This window comes from Argiope bruennichi, chromosome 3, assembly GCF_947563725.1.
Source record: "Argiope bruennichi chromosome 3, qqArgBrue1.1, whole genome shotgun sequence".
NCBI lineage: Eukaryota > Metazoa > Arthropoda > Arachnida > Araneae > Araneidae > Argiope > Argiope bruennichi.
The window spans coordinates 137,384,588-137,402,640 of NC_079153.1; the positions used below are offsets into that span (position 1 = coordinate 137,384,588).

General features: G+C 31.2%; 4 protein-coding genes across 4 annotated transcripts; all 4 read left to right on the forward strand.

The window, feature by feature from the left end:
- The first annotated feature begins 10,152 nt into the window (after window positions 1-10,152).
- On the forward strand, window positions 10,153-10,701 carry LOC129962992 (uncharacterized). Its single transcript, XM_056076995.1, has one exon. The coding sequence runs from the start codon at window positions 10,153-10,155 to the stop codon at window positions 10,699-10,701; it is 549 nt and encodes a 182-aa protein (XP_055932970.1).
- A 12-nt stretch (window positions 10,702-10,713) lies between these two features.
- Window positions 10,714-11,268, forward strand: LOC129962993 (uncharacterized). Its single transcript, XM_056076996.1, has one exon. The coding sequence runs from the start codon at window positions 10,714-10,716 to the stop codon at window positions 11,266-11,268; it is 555 nt and encodes a 184-aa protein (XP_055932971.1).
- Window positions 11,269-11,466: 198 nt separating this feature from the next.
- Window positions 11,467-11,838, forward strand: LOC129962995 (uncharacterized). Its single transcript, XM_056076997.1, has one exon. It carries the CDS (start codon window positions 11,467-11,469, stop codon window positions 11,836-11,838), a length of 372 nt encoding a protein of 123 aa, XP_055932972.1.
- A 54-nt stretch (window positions 11,839-11,892) lies between these two features.
- LOC129962996 (uncharacterized) lies at window positions 11,893-13,528 on the forward strand. The gene is made up of 2 exons (XM_056076999.1): window positions 11,893-12,745; window positions 13,404-13,528. Exons 1-2 carry the CDS (start codon window positions 11,893-11,895, stop codon window positions 13,526-13,528), a joined length of 978 nt encoding a protein of 325 aa, XP_055932974.1.
- The last annotated feature ends 4,525 nt before the right edge of the window (window positions 13,529-18,053 follow it).

The window sequence follows — 18,053 nt, forward strand, 5'->3', positions numbered from 1 at the left end:
AAAGAAGCGACAAAACTAGTTAATTCCCTTCCTATGAGCATTCCGAAATCTTATTTAAAGATAAAGTTATATCTGAATGGAACACTTTATATCAAGCATCGACTAATGCGCAGCTCACTAAGGAATTTATTCCATCCATACAGAGACGCCTAAAGGCTAACTACTTTGAGTCAAATTTTATCCTTATTCAGTTTCTGACTGGTCATGGAAACTTTAAAGCATATTTAAAACGATTCAATTTGTCGCCGACTGATAGGTGTTCGTGCTACAGTGGTGCAGTCCAGGATGTCAAGCATTTGATATTTGAATGCACCAAGTTTATTCCGGAAAGACGTTAACTCAGGAAGTGTCTTCGAAAGAACAATATAGCTTGGCCTCCTCATTTATCTGCCTTTGTACAGTGTAAATCATCTTTTGTACATATATTAACAGTATTTTTCCCCGTATGATTTAAACTTTACTTCAGTGTGTTTGCCTACATATATTTGCATATATACTTTTGTTTTTGTATTTTGAATTTTTTATTTGATCATGCTTCTTCAATTGTTTTATATCATTTACTGTATGTTTCTGTTACTATGTGATCAATTTTGTTTCATTTTTTCTTTTGTTTGTGTATCTACTTGTTTTCCCCTATTTTTCTTTCTTCCCTTTTTGCATTTGTGCCTGCGACCTTATATTTGAAGTTTATTTTCTGTCAATTGCGTACTGACTTACATCTGTAAGCCTTGTGGTATACTTGTTGGCACACAAGGAGTTTCTATATAGAGAACAAAAAGAAAAGTTAATGAAAATCAATATCTTCCGCTTTTCCAGAGCACGAGTCCTATCAATAGACTGTCTGCCAGAGAATGAAATTGTCATAATGGTCAAGGAAGAAGGATAATTCTCTTAGCGAGGAAGTGTTATCTTTCATTCAACATCTGATAAATATCGCTGCCAACAGTCATACTGAAAATCTTTTAGTTATTTTTTTTCTCTTTCAGTCGTCTAAAGTGGCAGCTAAATAGCTTATAAGCATGAAATGCAAAAAAAAAAAACCCAGCTTCCTTAAATTGATGTAAAAATGTTCATTATTAAAACGAAATAACATTAATAAATTTAATAAAAACAGATTTTTAAAAATACATTCTTATTCGTGAACTAAAAATAGAAATTATTTTTATGTTTCTTATTTTCTACTTTTAAACTATTAGTTTACAATGCATCATTATAAATTATATGCTATTTTTTTAATCAGTTTTATCAATTTCATTAGCAGTTGGCATCACGCGTGCGGAATTTAAAATTTAAATCATAAATTAGTTCATAATTTTAAAAGCGTTATAATAGTGTTTCATCATCGAGAAAAAAGAAGTGTTTCAAATTTCGAAATTTTAATACATAGATAAAAATGCAAAACTAATTTTAAAATACATCTTTACAAAAATGAAACGATTTGATTTAAAAATATTAATCGATGTCTTAATGATTTTTTCCCTTACATGTACAGAAATTAATATTTTTATTTATAAAAATTGATTATAAATCATGCACGTGGTCGCAAGTAATGCTCATCCCAGCGCCTGTCTCGCGAGAGCATATTCTACACTGGTCTCCAAAAGTTTAATTTAAGAATCTAATGCCTAATTTAGAATGAGTGAATATAAAAAAAATATTTAGATGAAATTTCGGAAAAATTATAAAAAAGGGTTCTAAAGGAGAATCTATCATCCTTATCTGCAACGCATTGGCGGCATCGATTTTCCGGACAGTTGGAATGGGGTGTTCAGAAGATGATGTTGATAGACATCTCAATGTGTCTCGTAGTATGATAAAACATTTTGAGATCAGTTTCTGTCCGAGGATTCTGTATCTAGAAAATAGACAGACTACAAGTTACAACACTTGCAAAAAACGGTTATGTAGCTCTTTCGACGCCAAGGAAGTGAAGCAATACTGCTCCTTAGCTCATGGAAGATCATTTTTTGAAGATCATTTGGGTGCCGTATACACGCCACCTACAATTTTCAAACGTAATACTATCCTATAGAGAAATAATGCGGTCTTTTTAAGTTTGCGATTACGATTTCTTTTTTATGAAGTTAACTGCAGTCGGTAGAAGGAATAAAAGCACAGGTTTCTATGAAAAGAAATTTTTTTCGGACTTCTCAAAGTACTTTGAAATATTTATTAAAAGTTTACAAAATTTCAACTGCACCATTTAAACAATTTTAGAAAAAGTTCTATCATAAATAAAATAAAAGTAGCAGCTGAAAAACATCCATTTTGGTATTTTCTTTTAGAGGCTTTTTTAATTTTTTTAAATGTATAAAAGCAATATTTTAGATTTATAATTGGAAAAATAATTTGAACGCCCCCCCCCAATTCTCCATTAACTCCTCCCATTCGCGGAGGAATGCACTATAAATCCTCTCTTTACCCTCTGATTCACTGTGACTTTTATTATCTGGTCTTCATTACGTCTTAAAATCTCCCCCTCAGCGTTATTATTATTATTTTCGTTTACCGTCACAGCCGTGGTCATCTGCGCCTTCACAATCCACACTTGTTTCAGCGAACACTATCGTACCCCTGGAAACAAAATTAATAAACTTTTGTAAAAGAATTTGAAAGTCGAATGTTGCGGTTTATTCGTAAAACCAAACAACCATAAATAAAAATCACAAATATTATTTTCAAGCAGAGTGTCAGCTACATATAACACAAAAAAGCTTTTGTTTATTTTCAAAATGGACAGAGAAGGGGCAGAAAACAGAAAAAAATAATTCGTAATCTAATATTTTGGAAAAAAAAAGAAGGGGGGGGGTTGAAATTGAAATTTTTTTATTTTGACTGTTTATCACCAGAACTAATTGATCCCAGAGATCTTAGATGAATGAAAATTCGGGATCCCTCTGCGATTATAGAAACCCAAAAGGAAAAGAAAAAAAATTAGAAAACACAATAAGAATGTTTCCGTAGCTTTTTCTCCTCTGGATATTTTTATAACTTTACTTTTTTTATATATAATTCAGAAATCGGTGCTATTTTGTCTGCGTTTTTTTTTTTTTTTTTTTTTTTTTTTTTTGTAAAATTTGATTTATCTGATCTTGCATTTATGACCTTGTACATACATTTATCTTATTCATATATCTTGCAATAAATGAAAGTTAATTCTATTATTAATAGAAAAATAAGACTATTTTTATCAGAAAAAATAATTAGCGGAAAGAGAAGTAAGATATAAGAAAATCTATATCACTTTTATTTACTAATATTTGAATATTCTCATGTTTCAGAATGAGTTTTCTTCAAAATCGCTGTACTCATAAAAGGGAAAAAATGCATGTGTGTGTGCATGTATATTAGAATAGTTCACTAAGAAATATCTTTATTAAGAAACTAGCCGCCTTTGGTGGCCAGCCGGTTCGCCAGTATAAATTATCTCTAAAATTTTCAATTATATATTTTATGTAACTTGATCCCTTAATAGTTTTTTTCTGTAAAATATTTAGCTATCAAAGCTTCAGATTTTGATGCTTATATAATTCAGCCATATTATTATGTAGGGCTTAAAACGTTCTATTCATCGTATTACTTATTTCTTACTAATTTTCTGTCAGAGCCCATAAAAGTTACACTTTCAATTAGAGTGGAAATATTAAACTGCAATTAATATAAAAGCATTTTTTACTGAAACTAAGCACACCTTTTTTTAAATATGAAAATTGAAAGCAGAGTCTTTCAGCACTGAAGTTGTATATGCACTGCAGAATAATTTTCGTAATTTATATAATATCTTAAAGAATTATTCAAAAAAATATTTCTCTGATTCATCGTAAAATTTAGTTTTTCGTTTTACTTTCAAAACATTTAAATGATCAAATGAAAATATTTTATTTGTCTTCAGTCAATAAATGTTCTTATGAAAAAATTTTAAAGTTTAAATTTTACACAGTTCTTTTGTCCTAAGGAATCATATTCTGCGAAATACTCTTGACACTTCAACTTTTAAATAGATATGTAAACTTTCTATCTTCTGCGATCAAATCTATTAGTTTTTACATATCAATATTAGAACGATCAATATTTTCATAATCATAGGCCAATCACTATTGAGAAACCCTGATAAAATATTGGCGTATCTTCTTTGAGATAGTCTATGAAATGGTCCAAAATCGCCAGTTTTTATAGAAGAGCGATATTCAAATTTCATAAATTATTCAGTTTTAGTGAAAGATTTAGTTGATTGGAGTTCAACAATTTTTATTTAAAATATTAATGTACCAAGGAAACTTTATTAAATATGATTCAAAGGACCTATGTAAAAATTTAAAATTCTTAATTCACCGGAGTATTTATAGACTCAAGTTACATAAAATATAATTGTTTAGTTCATTTAGACCATTTTGTTAGCAGGTGCATGACCCTGATTAAAATTAACTGATGGGTGCTGGTTAGAATGATTTATCTATATATATATTAAACCTTGTTTGCCTTAAATTTAACTGTTTTATTTAATCTACACTTATTTAAAGCTCAATATATGTGTGTGTGCGTGTTGGCGCTCTACAGGCCAGACCGTTTGACCTATAGCTACCAAATTTGGTACATGTACACCTTGACTGTTATACCTTGCACATGTATGTGCACCTGGGGTCCCTTTTTTAAAATGTTTAATTATAATTTTAATTATTAATTAAAAACTAACTTTGCCGCCAAAAAAAATCTTCATTTCTCCACCGCCAAATGAGTAAGGCTTCAGTTTTTTTACCACGCTAATAAGGTTAGGCTTAAAATTTTTCGACTGATTATTTCAAACGATTCTGTTTATTTTCTTAATGTTTGAAGCATTTAAAATTAAACAATGTTAATTAATAAATCTTTCAAATTCATTCTGAAGTAATTTTGAATTAAAATGAAGCAGAATAAAGGAAATGAAAAATTTCTAATCTGCATAGCGTTACCCCAACTGGCGTAGAAAAATTCACGTATTTACGTTACCAACTGGCGTTGAAAATTCACGCATGCGCATTCTGTTCTGATTTTTGACAACTATTTTAAACGGATGCGAACTTGATTTAAATTAATTTTAGATTAGTTGTATGCTTTGTATTATATTAATTGCAGATTAATCATTTCCACTTTAATTTAAAGCATACATTTTAAGGGAGCTAACAGAAAATTAGCGAGATACATATTACATTATGACTGAAGGCTTTTATAATATTATGAGTGAATTATAAGACTGTAAATTTTGAAGTTTTAAAATATTTTGACGAAGAAGTATTAAAAGTTGGAATTGCACAAAATGTTTAATTATTAAAATTTAACGAGCATTAAGATTGGCGAACCGGCTGGTCGCCAAAGGTTAGTTAATAATATAGATACTAAATAATATAGATGAAATAGTTAATAATATAGATACTGTAAAATGTAATATAAATATTTTCCACCATTTACTTTTTAGAAACTATGTTTCAAATTTTTTTCGCTTCATACAGACACTTGCTGAAATTTACACTTTTATATATTTAATTTGCAATAATAGTTGTTTTATTTTTCAATTTGAACTTCTGTCAATGTGATGGCAACAGGTTGATAAAAGCTAATTTTTTCCCATTGACGTGCTCGTGCAGATTAAATTTTATAGTTATTTTGTGCGAAATACATTGTTGAAAAATATGGTTTAAATATTTCTTTAAAAACTCGTTAAAAATCGAAACTTAATTTGTTGGTTAAAGCATTGGTATCGTTAAAAATATAATTTTTTTTAGCTTTATCTTGATGCAAAAATCAATTTTGTGCTGTAATATTTTCGGAAGTTATAGCGTTTTAATTTTTATAAAGTGTCCATTTTTAAATCCTTTTACTCCTAAATATAATAAACTATTGGATGTATAAGGATCAACGTAAGTGAAATTAATTAATATTAGATTAGAATATTATCTGTAATGCGCATAAACCATACTACAGGAGAAAGTTTTTGTATTAGTTGAACTTTAAATCCTTTCATTTTTCATATTCCCATTTTAGTTGAAATTACTGAAATTAAAAGAGATGCAATGCACAAAACGCGGAATAGTATAAGGTTTTTAGAATAGTAGTAAATGTTACATGTCTATAGGATTTGAAGTTAAATATACTCTTGTGAGTAAGCGATCAAGAATAAGCTAAGTTAATTTTAGCAACTAAAACTCTAAATTATAAAAATTAACTAAGTTGGTCACTGATTTCATAAAATCTTTTTCTTATATGACAAAGAAATAATGCTTTTTAATGTGTATTAGCATTTGTGTAACATATATTTTACAAATAATTTTCTTCTAATTCATGGTTATATAGGAGTAATAATAATTTCTAATTTGAATTAAGCAATATTCCCTACCAAGTTATTTAATTGAATCTCGCAAAACTTTTTTTAAAATTTTAGTTACATACAAGTAATCAAAAATTGATGATAAACTTTCAAAAATGCGGAACAGTCTTGACTTATGCTGAATGTCAGAGAGAGAAAGGTTTGCAATCAATTTACACTTTTTTTGTTAAATGTAAGTGACCATATTATAGGTATTGTGAAGTATTGAAAAAGAATTCTTTAGAAATTAGATTCTTTTTTTTTTTAAATTTCTACATCCTTTTTATTATTTTCATATTATTTTTTCATGTATAAATAAAAATTATTGCAAATTTTAGATGAATTTTCAATCTGAAATATTGCAGAACTCTGATGCGAAATATGCAGCAGATGAATGGTGGTATTTGCAAAATAAAATAAATGATTAAAACAAAAATAAATTTAGAAATAATCACTCAATTAATGGTTTAAAAATTTCAAAAACCAGGAGACATTTAATATAATATATGCATTTTAAAATTTAATTCATTACTTTTTCTTCCAATTTATGCACATTATAATATTGTTGGTTATATTCCACATTTAGAAAAGCCGGGGAATAGAATTTGTCTTAACATTATTTCCAAAATAACTATATTTATCTTTTCTTTTTAATATGATACAAATGAGTCATTTAATTAATATTTAGGATATTCTCTTTTTTGCGAAAATCAAGCAGGAATTAGGAACATCCCAGCTACACAGAAACATCAGGTCATTTTACAAATATCAGATACGTAGCATAAGTTGAAAAATTCAACTAAATTTTGTACGTTTACTTTCTCAATCAAACCTATTTAATATTTTTTAAATAAATAATTTACTATAAAATTCTAAAAAAATTAGGTACATTTTATTAAAATTCGTTGTTAGTACTAAAACTATTGAGAAAAAGGATTGAGCCCATTCTTTGGAGATGAATCCGAGGTTTTACAATTTCATAGGTACATATATTTTGCCCGATCTCCTGGATTGAAAAATTAATAAACGCAATTATTGTTTAAAATAAAGTGGTGTCAAACGAAAGACTATAAATATTGTATTCAATTACTTCTAAATTACAGGATTCGGCAATGTTAATTTACATAATTATGAAGAGCAATTAAATGTCCTTAATTCAAAGTGCTTCAATAATTAATCAGTGACGAGTTCTATGTTCTAAGAGTCCTAACATTCACGCAGCCCTCAGTACGATTTTCTGTGCAAACAGAGAAAATCTGAAATATCTAACTCAAAGAGTATCTTTTCTAAACAAGTTTGGTTGGTTCATTATTGCCACCAAACCCCTCTCATGATGTACAAAGACAAAGACAAAGACAGTGTCGGTTTTCGAAAGACCTCTTCAAAGAGTAAGGGAAAATTTTATTGGGAGTAGTTTGGTGGGTCGGTTGCCCTTCTGAATGTCACACTCCCACACAGCAATATCTCTTGGGGATTATGAATTATTTTCTTGTTGGGTGTTATTCAGCTTGTCAATCAAGCCTCTTCCTTCGTTAATTTGGTCACCGCCTTATCCCTCCTCCATCGATAGAAGGCGCTTTCGTCGGCATCGGGTTTCTTTCTCTGTATATGGCACTCTTAAAGTGGGAAGATGCCCTCACTATATAGAGGTGTGCATACATAAGGACTAACTGTATGACCACTCTTGAAACCAGGAAACATAGCTGCCCGTTTACGTTGGGCAAGGAAAACACGTCCCCTGGACCAATTGCAATGTTCCGGTTCACACAGGAGAGTGATGCATGTCATTAGTTGATCTGGAGAGAAAAGCACGTCAGATACAATCAATCCAAAATTATTAAAAGTCACAGTTACAGAATCGGTGGAAGAATGGTTTGGGTAGGGATCTCTGATCCTTCTGATGGTCACACCGACCTGCAAGTGCTCCATGGAGGAACTTCGAATTGTATAAGATGTCGAGATCAGATCCTTGATCCATATGTCAGCTAATAAGACACTGTTATTGGGAGTGATATGTTTCTGAGGGAAGATTATGTGCGACCGCACATAATCTTCCCTCACAGCACATAATCTTCCTTGTTAGAACCCATTCTAATAATGTTTCCACGACATTTTTCCACGTAAAACTGTGATGTATTGTTTTTTTAAAAAATGGAGTTGTCTGTCAATAATGCAGTTTTTTGTTATAAATCGTGTTTGTGTTGAACATAAGAAAGTTTCTTTGCTGCAGTTATTAAGGAATTGTTTAGTGTACATTTCCTCAAAGTCTCTTTTTTTTATGTTCATTTATTCTCAAATTAGACAAAAAAAAAAAAAAAAAAGCCTCCACCTTAACTTTCAGAGGCCAATGTACTTCTAAGGTTTTTCATTAACACTTTAATAGCCGCGCATCTACGTAGTCAAAAGTCGCCAAGGATTGGCAGTAATTTTGAAGAATTAATTTTAAAAACTTGTTTATGCTCATCAAACAGCACGCAGAGAGTATAGTACCGCTTGTTAAGAATTCAGTTAACCACGTGATCTTCCTGGGCGGAACTAGCTGCCAATCATGTATCGCGTGGTCTCCCTGTTGTTGTTTAGTATATATATATATATATATATATATATTTCAACTAGAAGCACACTGGACTCCTGTACTAGGGGGAGTGTTATCTCGGCTCTCGGCTCACTCCTCCCGAGAGAGTTTTATGTGTAGTTCTCTAGGCCTTCTATACTATGGCGTATTCATGTGCCTTTTGTTGTTAATGTTACCAATAAACCTCATGAAAGACAACTTGTGTCTTCAAGTCATTTCACTCAGACCACAATCTTCACTAACAAATGAATTATTGTGCAATCAAGAAACGATGCGATAATTTATTTAAATGGTGTCGAAACCCGGGACAGGAAGTCATAATTGCTTCCGTTTTAAAATCAGAAGATAACCCTGGCAGTTACGCGACTTTACTTCAAACGGCTAACGTCCAGGCAGAAAATGGTGCCAACAAGATCATGGTTAGACTTTTATTCGATTCAGGATCACAAAAGTCTTCTTGCGCAGTGATCTGAAACAAGCTTTGAATTTAAAACCAATACGCCAAGAGAAGCTTTTAATTTATAACTTCTCGAAATGAGAACCCATAGAGAAAATATTCGAAGTTGTACGTTTAAGAATAAGGAGCAAATTTCCCCTTTATCAATTCCTAAACATTGAGGCTTTGGCTTCAGACGAAATAACTGGCGCGGACATATATTCGAATGTTGACCCCAGACATGTCAAAAGAGTAATTCCAGCCACCTGCATTCTCTCTGACTCCCTCGAAAATTCTAGCCCTATCCAGATCCTGCTGGACGCTGACTATCTGTGCAATGTTCTAAGGGGAGAAGGGAAAAAAAAAACTTGTTCTTGCAGCCGACACTTTTTGGTGACACGTTGCTAGGTCAAATGCTAGACTTGCAGGAAATAAAACATTCTTCCGTTTTTACTGTATCTTGTGCTGTAAGGGAAACTGATCTGAAGCGCTTGTGGGAGTTAGATTTTTTCTTGCCCGATGGGACTTCGGAAAATAAATCCAGGGATAATTTAGGCGATTTCGGAAAAGAGCTTAAAATAAAGAACGGACGATATGAAGCACCGTTGCAATGGAAAACAAACGAAATTAAAGAAAAATTAAGTAATAATTTTGAAGTTGCGGAAAAGAGATTCATTGCTTTAGAGAAAAAAAATTAATAAGGATCAAGCGTTGTTTCAGAGGTATAATGCTGTTATGCAATAGCAAGTTAATGAAGGCATAATTCAGATGTGTCATGACGAATGTTTTACTGGATATGTAATGCCGCATAGAGAGGTTTTCAGGGAAACTTCTTCCAGAACAGAAACTAGGATAGTATATGATGCCAGCAGTAAACAAGGTAATAATATTAGTTTAAATGAATGCCTTCTTTCAGGAGAAAATTTAAATCCTAACCTCATTGATGTTATATTAAAATTTAGAGAGCATAAAATTGGATTTTGTGGAGATATTGCTCGGGCTTTTTTACAAATAGAAGTTGCGGAATTGGATATGAACTACTTATGTTTCTTGTATTATAAAAACTGTGATAGATCTCAACCAGTAACAATGTATCATTTTAATAGACATTGTTTTGGTGTAACTTGCTCACCTTTCGTTTTGGCTGCAACTATTAAAACGCATATCAAAGAACACAGGGATAAATATCCCCTTGCATATGAAATGTTAAATGAATCATTATATGTTGACGATCTCTTTTGTGGAAGTTCCACTGTACAAGATGCGTTAAAATTGTCTTCCGATGCTGTATCGATCTTGAAAGACGGGAAAATGAACATGAGAAAATTCGACACTAATTCTGAAGAATAAAAAAAAAACTCCATGACTGAAATTAATGAACAGGCTGATTCGCATCTGAAAGTGTTAGGACTTGTTTGGAACAATATCGACGATACTTTGGGACTAGATTTAAGATCTTTGTTCTCAAACTTCAATGACAGCGAATGCACAAAAAGAAATGTGCTTCATACTGCTGCAAAATTGTTTGATCCTCCTGGATTTATATCTCCATTCCTGATTCGAATAAAATGTCTCTTACAAGAATTATGGCAAGCTGGTGTTGGATTGGATGAAGTGTTTTCCGGACAATTAAAAGAAAATTGGCATGCATGGTGTAAAGAAATTAAAGATTTGCAAAATTTTAAAACCCCACGTTACTATTTTCCGGACACAAACTTTATAAATAAGGAAGATTTACAGTTACACGTATTTTCTGATGCTTCCTTAAGATCTTTTGGAGCTGTTGCTTACTTAAGGTATAAAACTTCCAAGAACTCTTTTCAGACAAGTTTTGTAATTTCAAAAACTAGGGTAGCACCAATTAAAAAATTGACTCTTCCTCGACTTCAGTTAATGGGTGCTATAATTGCTTCATGAATAGCAAAATATCTTAAGAAAATTTTCAAAAATCTTGAAAAAATTATTTTGTGGAGTGACTCGACGATTGCACTTCACTGGATAAAGGGTTCAGCATCTAAATATAAACAATTTGTTTCAAATTGAGTCATAGAAATGCAAGAAATTACAGACCCCAGCAATTGGAGGCATTGTAGTGGTAAGTAAAACCCAGCCGACATGTTAACTAGAGGGATTAGTAGCAAGGATTTAATCACCTCTGAAAGCTGGTGGCATGGTCCTGAATGGTTGAGGAACGTGGAAAACCTTTGGCCCAAAGAAAAGGGATTTCAACATGGTTCTATAGAGCCAGAAATTGCATCTGAATTTAAATCCGGCGTTATAATTAACACAACTATTGTTCAAGAAAAAATAATAGATCCAGAAACATTTAGCTGCTTACTTAAATTGCTAAGAGTGACTTCTTGGATATTGCGTTTTGTAAATACTCTTAAAAAGAAAAATGTTGAAAAGGGTTCTCTTACTTCAGAAGAACTTTCCGACGCAGAAATGCTTTGGGTGAGAATAGTCCAAAAACGACTGTTACTCTAGTAAAATTAAGTGCTTGAAAAATAATAAACCTCTCCCAAGAGACTCTAAATTATTATGTTTAAACCCTTTTCTGATAATAATGGTGTCCTTAGAATCACAGGAAGACTAGGGAAAACAACCCATTTATCGACCTATGATAAACATCCAATCATACTTCCTCCTAAGGTTAAATTAACAAAGTTATTAATTTGGGAATCTCACAAAAGAGTCTTTCATTCTGGTGTATCCCATACGTTGGTTCTTGGAAGATGCACAATATATAAACGATTCAACTCTTTTCCCGGAAGTCAAGTGATCGCGCCACTTTCAGACATTCGTGTAGAACAATCAGCTCCATTTACGATCATTGGAGTTGATTTTGCTGGTCCTCTTTTCGTTAAAGATAGTATTAACAAGCAATATATCTTGTTGATAACCTGTGCAGCGACAAGAAGTGTTCATCTAGAACTGGTCGGTGATTTGACTACCGATACATTTCTTCTAGCTTTCCGACGCTTCATTTCCCGACGTGGTTTGTGCTCTATTGTGGTTTCTGATAATGCACGTATCTTTAAACGTGCAGAATTAGAGATAAAACTCATTTGGAATGTTCTGAATCATGCAGATGTAAAAAACTTTTACTCTGCTAACGGAATTAACTGGAAATATATTGTTGAAAGAACCGCCTGGTGGGGTGGTTTTTACGAACGAATGGTATGGACTGTGAAAACTGCTCTGCGAAAAACACTTGGAAAATCATGTCTCACTGTTGAGCAGTCGCTGATTGTTCTTACCGAGATTGAAGGCATGATTAACTCTCGGCCAATTACATATGTTGGTAGTGACACTGAAGAACCGATTGCTCTGACTCCAGCACATTTTCTTCTAGGGAAACCTGTTACCTCCTTGCCCTCTGTAAGACTTCACCGTGATTCGAATTTCTCTTCCAGGAAATGCTTAATAAAAGCATTTAATTACCGAAAAAAATTAATCAGATCATTTTGGTCTAGGTGGAAAAATGAGTATTTGTTAAATTTGAGATCGGCCCATTCAAGTTTTGTTAAAAACATCTCGCCATTTAAAGTTAACGATGTAGTCTTGATTAAAGATGATCATCTACCTCGAAATTTCTGGAAATTAGGAAAAATTCTTGAATTATTTCCCGGAAGAGATGGCAAGGTGAGGGCTTGTCAAGTTAAAACCGAGTCATCAATTATTAAACGTCCTGTACAATTGTTGTATAATTTAAAAATCCAGGACTAAGAAGTAAAATTGTGATAATAATTTTATTATATGTATCATGTACTTAATTTCTAGAATATCAATTATTTAACTAGTAACATTATTGAATTGTTTAATGTATATATTTGTTATTTGAAATGTTTTTTTTTCCATATATTTTCTTGCAGTATGTTTTTATCATATTCTCTTGCAATATGTTTTTATCATATTTTCTTTTGCTGTATGTTCTTTTTCATACGTACTTTTGAATTTAATTGCTATTTAATATTTTTTTTAATTACCATGTAACTTTCTTGAAGTTAAATTTACAATTCATGAAATATAAATATAATTATTTTCTCTAGGAAATTTTGATGAACCCCCTGGTTCAGCCGGGGGCAGGATGTTAAGAATTCAGTTAATCACGCAATCTTCCTGGGCGGAACTAGCTGCCAATCATTTATCACGTGTTCTCCCTGTTGTTGTTTAGTATATTTCTTTTCACTAGAAGCGAACTGGACTCCTGTACTAGGCGGGACTGTTATTTCGGTTCTCGGCTCTCACTAGAGGCTAAATCACAACACGCTGTGTATGAGACGGACGAATCCATTGAAAGACGAATTTTTTCGTAGGGGCAATGTTTAAGAGGAATAGACTAGTTTTTGTTTACAAAACTGCAGGAGTTCGCAAATTGTGCTCTAATTGGTAGATTTCTATCTCACAGAATTTTCTGTGCTGTATTTGCTGCAACCAATACGTGTTGTTTAGTTTGTTTTATGCGTACTTTTTCGTCCGCTCTTTTTCAAAATGGAGAAAATAAATCTTCCAGAGAAATATAAGTATAAAGTAATTGAGATTGATGAAAATTTGGCTGATTTCCGTATTTCCGATATTATAAATAAAGAATTAGCGTGAAGAATTATTAAAATAAGACTTGAAAATCAAGGTTTTATAAGCTACCATAAAATATCTACATGCAGATATATCTATATGCGCTAGTCTCGGCTCTCTCGCTACCGAGAGAATTTTATGTGTAGTTCTCTAGGTCTTCTACACTATGGCGTATTCATGTGCCTTTTGTTGTTAATGTTACCAATAAACCCCATGAAAGATAACTTGTGTCTTCAAGTCATTTTATCCAGGCCACAATCTTCACTAACAAATGAATTATTGTGCAATCAATAAACGATGCGGTATTTATTTACACCGCTCAATAACCTTCGGCGGTAGCATCACACACGTTTCATGGATTGCCATTTAAATGTTAACATTTCATTCTTATGTAGCGGCCAAACTGCACCTGTTCGTGTTAAAACAAAAAATTAAGAAAACATTGTCCCGTGTAATTTGAAAATTACTCATTTATTCTTTTCAAGTACATATCCGTTATCTTGGAAGAATAATTAACAAAATTTGATAAAAAGGAAATATCCTATTGAAAGAAAAATTCGAAACATTTCTCAAATGCATGCTTAAATAAGGAATCACACTATAATTGCTGATTCAAATTTCTGCAGCCATGGATTTTTCATGCTTAATGAATCTGCTTTGTTGAAAAACGGCTTTTGTGACGACTTTATTGTTTTTCCATACAATCAATAATAGTGGATTCGCGTCAAAAATTGCAGAGAAGAGTAGTTATCTGTGATTAAAATGTCCATTTTGTCTCTTATTATTACAGAAACAGGCATTAGATTTGGAAAGTGTTCTTAGCTAGTTCATTCATAATCATGTCCTGAAACCATGTTGAGGAATAATGCTTTAGGCGAAGCAATTCCTCTCAAAAATGCGTCTATTCTTGATTAAAATGCCGATCGATCTAAGATACAAAACAGTGAACCCGACAGGCGGAAAGCTCTCATTAGAATATTGGCATTCGGAGGCATTTTATTTTGCGAATAAAATGCCTTTTTATTTACAATCTGCGTAGCACCATAGTAACCCTTTGCATTCCCACTCACCGTTCAAAACGGCACGTCATTTTAATGTTTTGTTTATTTATTTATTTAATTCTGATTTTTAAAAAATACATAAATAATGTTAAGAAGATGTAGATTAATTTTTCAAAGAAATTTGATTTAAAACAATTGTGTATATTTATTTTTCCAACCAATAAACAAATCTTTGTGCAGGTGAATAATATGCAACGAATTACTTTTCCAATGTAAAGGGTTAAGTACAAGAATTGCCGATATCAAAATTGAAATCTCTAACATCATAACAATATGATAATGACATTTTACAGTAAAGTCAAAGCAGTTATATAACTCACTATTATAAAGATCAAAAAGTTTTAAATGATTGCAAAATTTTTAAATGAAAAATAATATTAAGAGCAATGTAAATGTTTTTTATGCTTGCGATAGTTATGAATATTTTTTAAATCCGAAGGATTTTTTCATGTACCAAAGATTCTGCTTTTCTTAGTGTTTAGAAAGCTTTTATTTAAAACTTTCTTGCATGTTTACCCTACCAGAATAAAATGTACAATTTTTTTAAGTATAGATCGCCTGAACATTTAAGAGAATTTCTGATAAGGCATAAAAAGTATAGTATTTCAAATATGTAACTAAATAATGTTCATATTTTTCAAGTTCCATAGTTCTATTAAATATTTGTTTTTTGCATATTAAATTCAAAAAATTTCATTAATATTTTACCAATATTTTTTTTATGAGAAAGGTGTATTACAGGGAAATTATACAAGATATACGTTTTAAGATAATAAGGAGTATAACAATTAATGACCTACATTTTGCAAGCAATCGCAACTCAGCAGATTATAACCGGTTTGTTTCTTACGGATTTTCATGGGTGAAAGCCCCTTAGAGAAGGGAACTTTTTGGTTCGCATTTCCTAAAGATTAAAGAAATATTTAACGAAAGCATAAAAATATAGATCCCCCCACCCCAATTAGATGAATGCTACCCATCTGCTCATTCCTAAATCAGAAACTGTCGTTAGATTACAAAATATATTAAAAATATTTCACGTAATCGCGCACTCAACATAGACATAGAAGAATAAATGGTAAATAGTATCTGCATGAATTAGGGGGGGGGGACTTTCACTATTAGAGAAACAGACTTTGGCTGGGAAATAACGAGTTGTACATTCAATTATTTGAAGTACTTCAGTTGGGAGTAATAGTGGGGCCGTAAATATATAAATTAAAAAAATTATTCACAAATAATTTTTTTTCTTCGCATTAATGTGTTATAAAGTATATATTGCTATTTAGATAATACTATTGCAATTTAAGTAATAATAAATGTTTTATTAAAAACGGAAGATTTTATTTAATTCTTGATTTTTTAAAAAATTATTTACATCTCTTTCATCGTCAAGGCCATAAAGCGGCTTTTTAAATACTGATCAAGAAAAACACAAAGGGGGCACATCATCGTAAGAGACAATTACCGCACCAACTACCAATAGCATTTTCAGTTAAATGCATTCGTGTGAAATTTTAGCCTGACTACAGATTTTTATTATATGTGTAACATGCACGTTCCGTTAGTAGTCAAAGAATTAAATATAATGAAAGTTTTTATTGAGAAGAAATGTAAAACAATTTATATTACAAAGGATCCAAAATTCCGTAAGCCTTTTAATAATAAGCCTTTTTTGGACGTTCTTGTATAAAAATATGAAAAATGATCTTTTATATTCTCTACAATGAATACTTCAAAACAGTTAGTTTGGGAACAAAACATTAATATAGCATTCGCATAAAAAGATCGTAAAATAATCCAACTGGGTTCTGTTGGGAGGAAGAGCTGATAAATAATAAAATATTTGGAAAGCCCCATATATTTTATTAGATAGAACCTTTTCGATTTCTTTTCTCACACAAACTTCCAAAACTAAAGCCGAACAGGTGGTTGTGCTAAAAATTGGTATCAGAAAATCCTCCTCTAAGTATGCCTGAAATTAAAATTTTCGCAGTCATATTATTGCTATTACTGTGGTATTATATATATATACATATATATACATAAAGTGACTATGCTGCATTTATTGAGATAGATTACAGCGTCTATAGCGGAGAAATAAAGAAGTTGCAAAAAAATAGCAAAAGCCTATTAGAAAGTCTAATTAGAAATATGTAGGCTAAGCCATAATGAAAACAGAGGGAAAAGTGTTATAGAATTACCTTTAAAATTGGCGGAAATATTTGCGATAATAATTATGAACATTCCGTGACTTAAAAATAGGGATTATTCTAAAATTTAAAAATGTATCTTCGGAACCTCCCTTCCCTTGAATGGGTTTTACAGATTTTTTTAAGTTATTTTTGTTTACTTTTTTCGTTTGCTTGAATTTCATTTTTGTATTGCTTTATTTGGAAAACTACTTGAGAATATTGGAGTACGTCACTTTCCTGGGTACACAAGATGCCGTTTTAAATTTAAAATGCATGTGTTTGATTATTGTGTTGCTGTTTTCTTCGTTTTTCACCATCTAAAAATTTGTTACATTATATCAAGTATATTTTATATGTTAATTATATTACATTAATAATATATAAAATTTATTATATTATACTTCAATATTAGAGACGCTGATTTATGCATCAATAAATATTTTTGATATTTTCATTGTCTAACTTAATGAAGAGTTTTTTTAATCTTTTCTAATTTAGAAAGAAAGATGCAACCTCGCGGCTTCTTAGCTGTAGGTTATTAGTAGGAGTTCATTCTCCGGATGTTAAAAAAAGAAAGAAAGAAAATACTGAAGTTAAATACATTATTTCTACAAAACACATGAAAATGAAAATTTAAATTTATCTGTACATCTTGCCGAAAAGAATTAAGACATATTTAAATGTGTGTGCGGAAACCAGAAACATTCAACCTTTCAAGAATCAGCAAAAATAAATAAATAAATTCAAAATGATATTTTGGCAGATTTCATCCAAAGTCTACCCATAAGAATATGAGAAGGATTCGTCAATAAAAAAAAATAATAATAATAAAAAAGGTTTATATAGAGCTAGTTTTTATGGATAGATT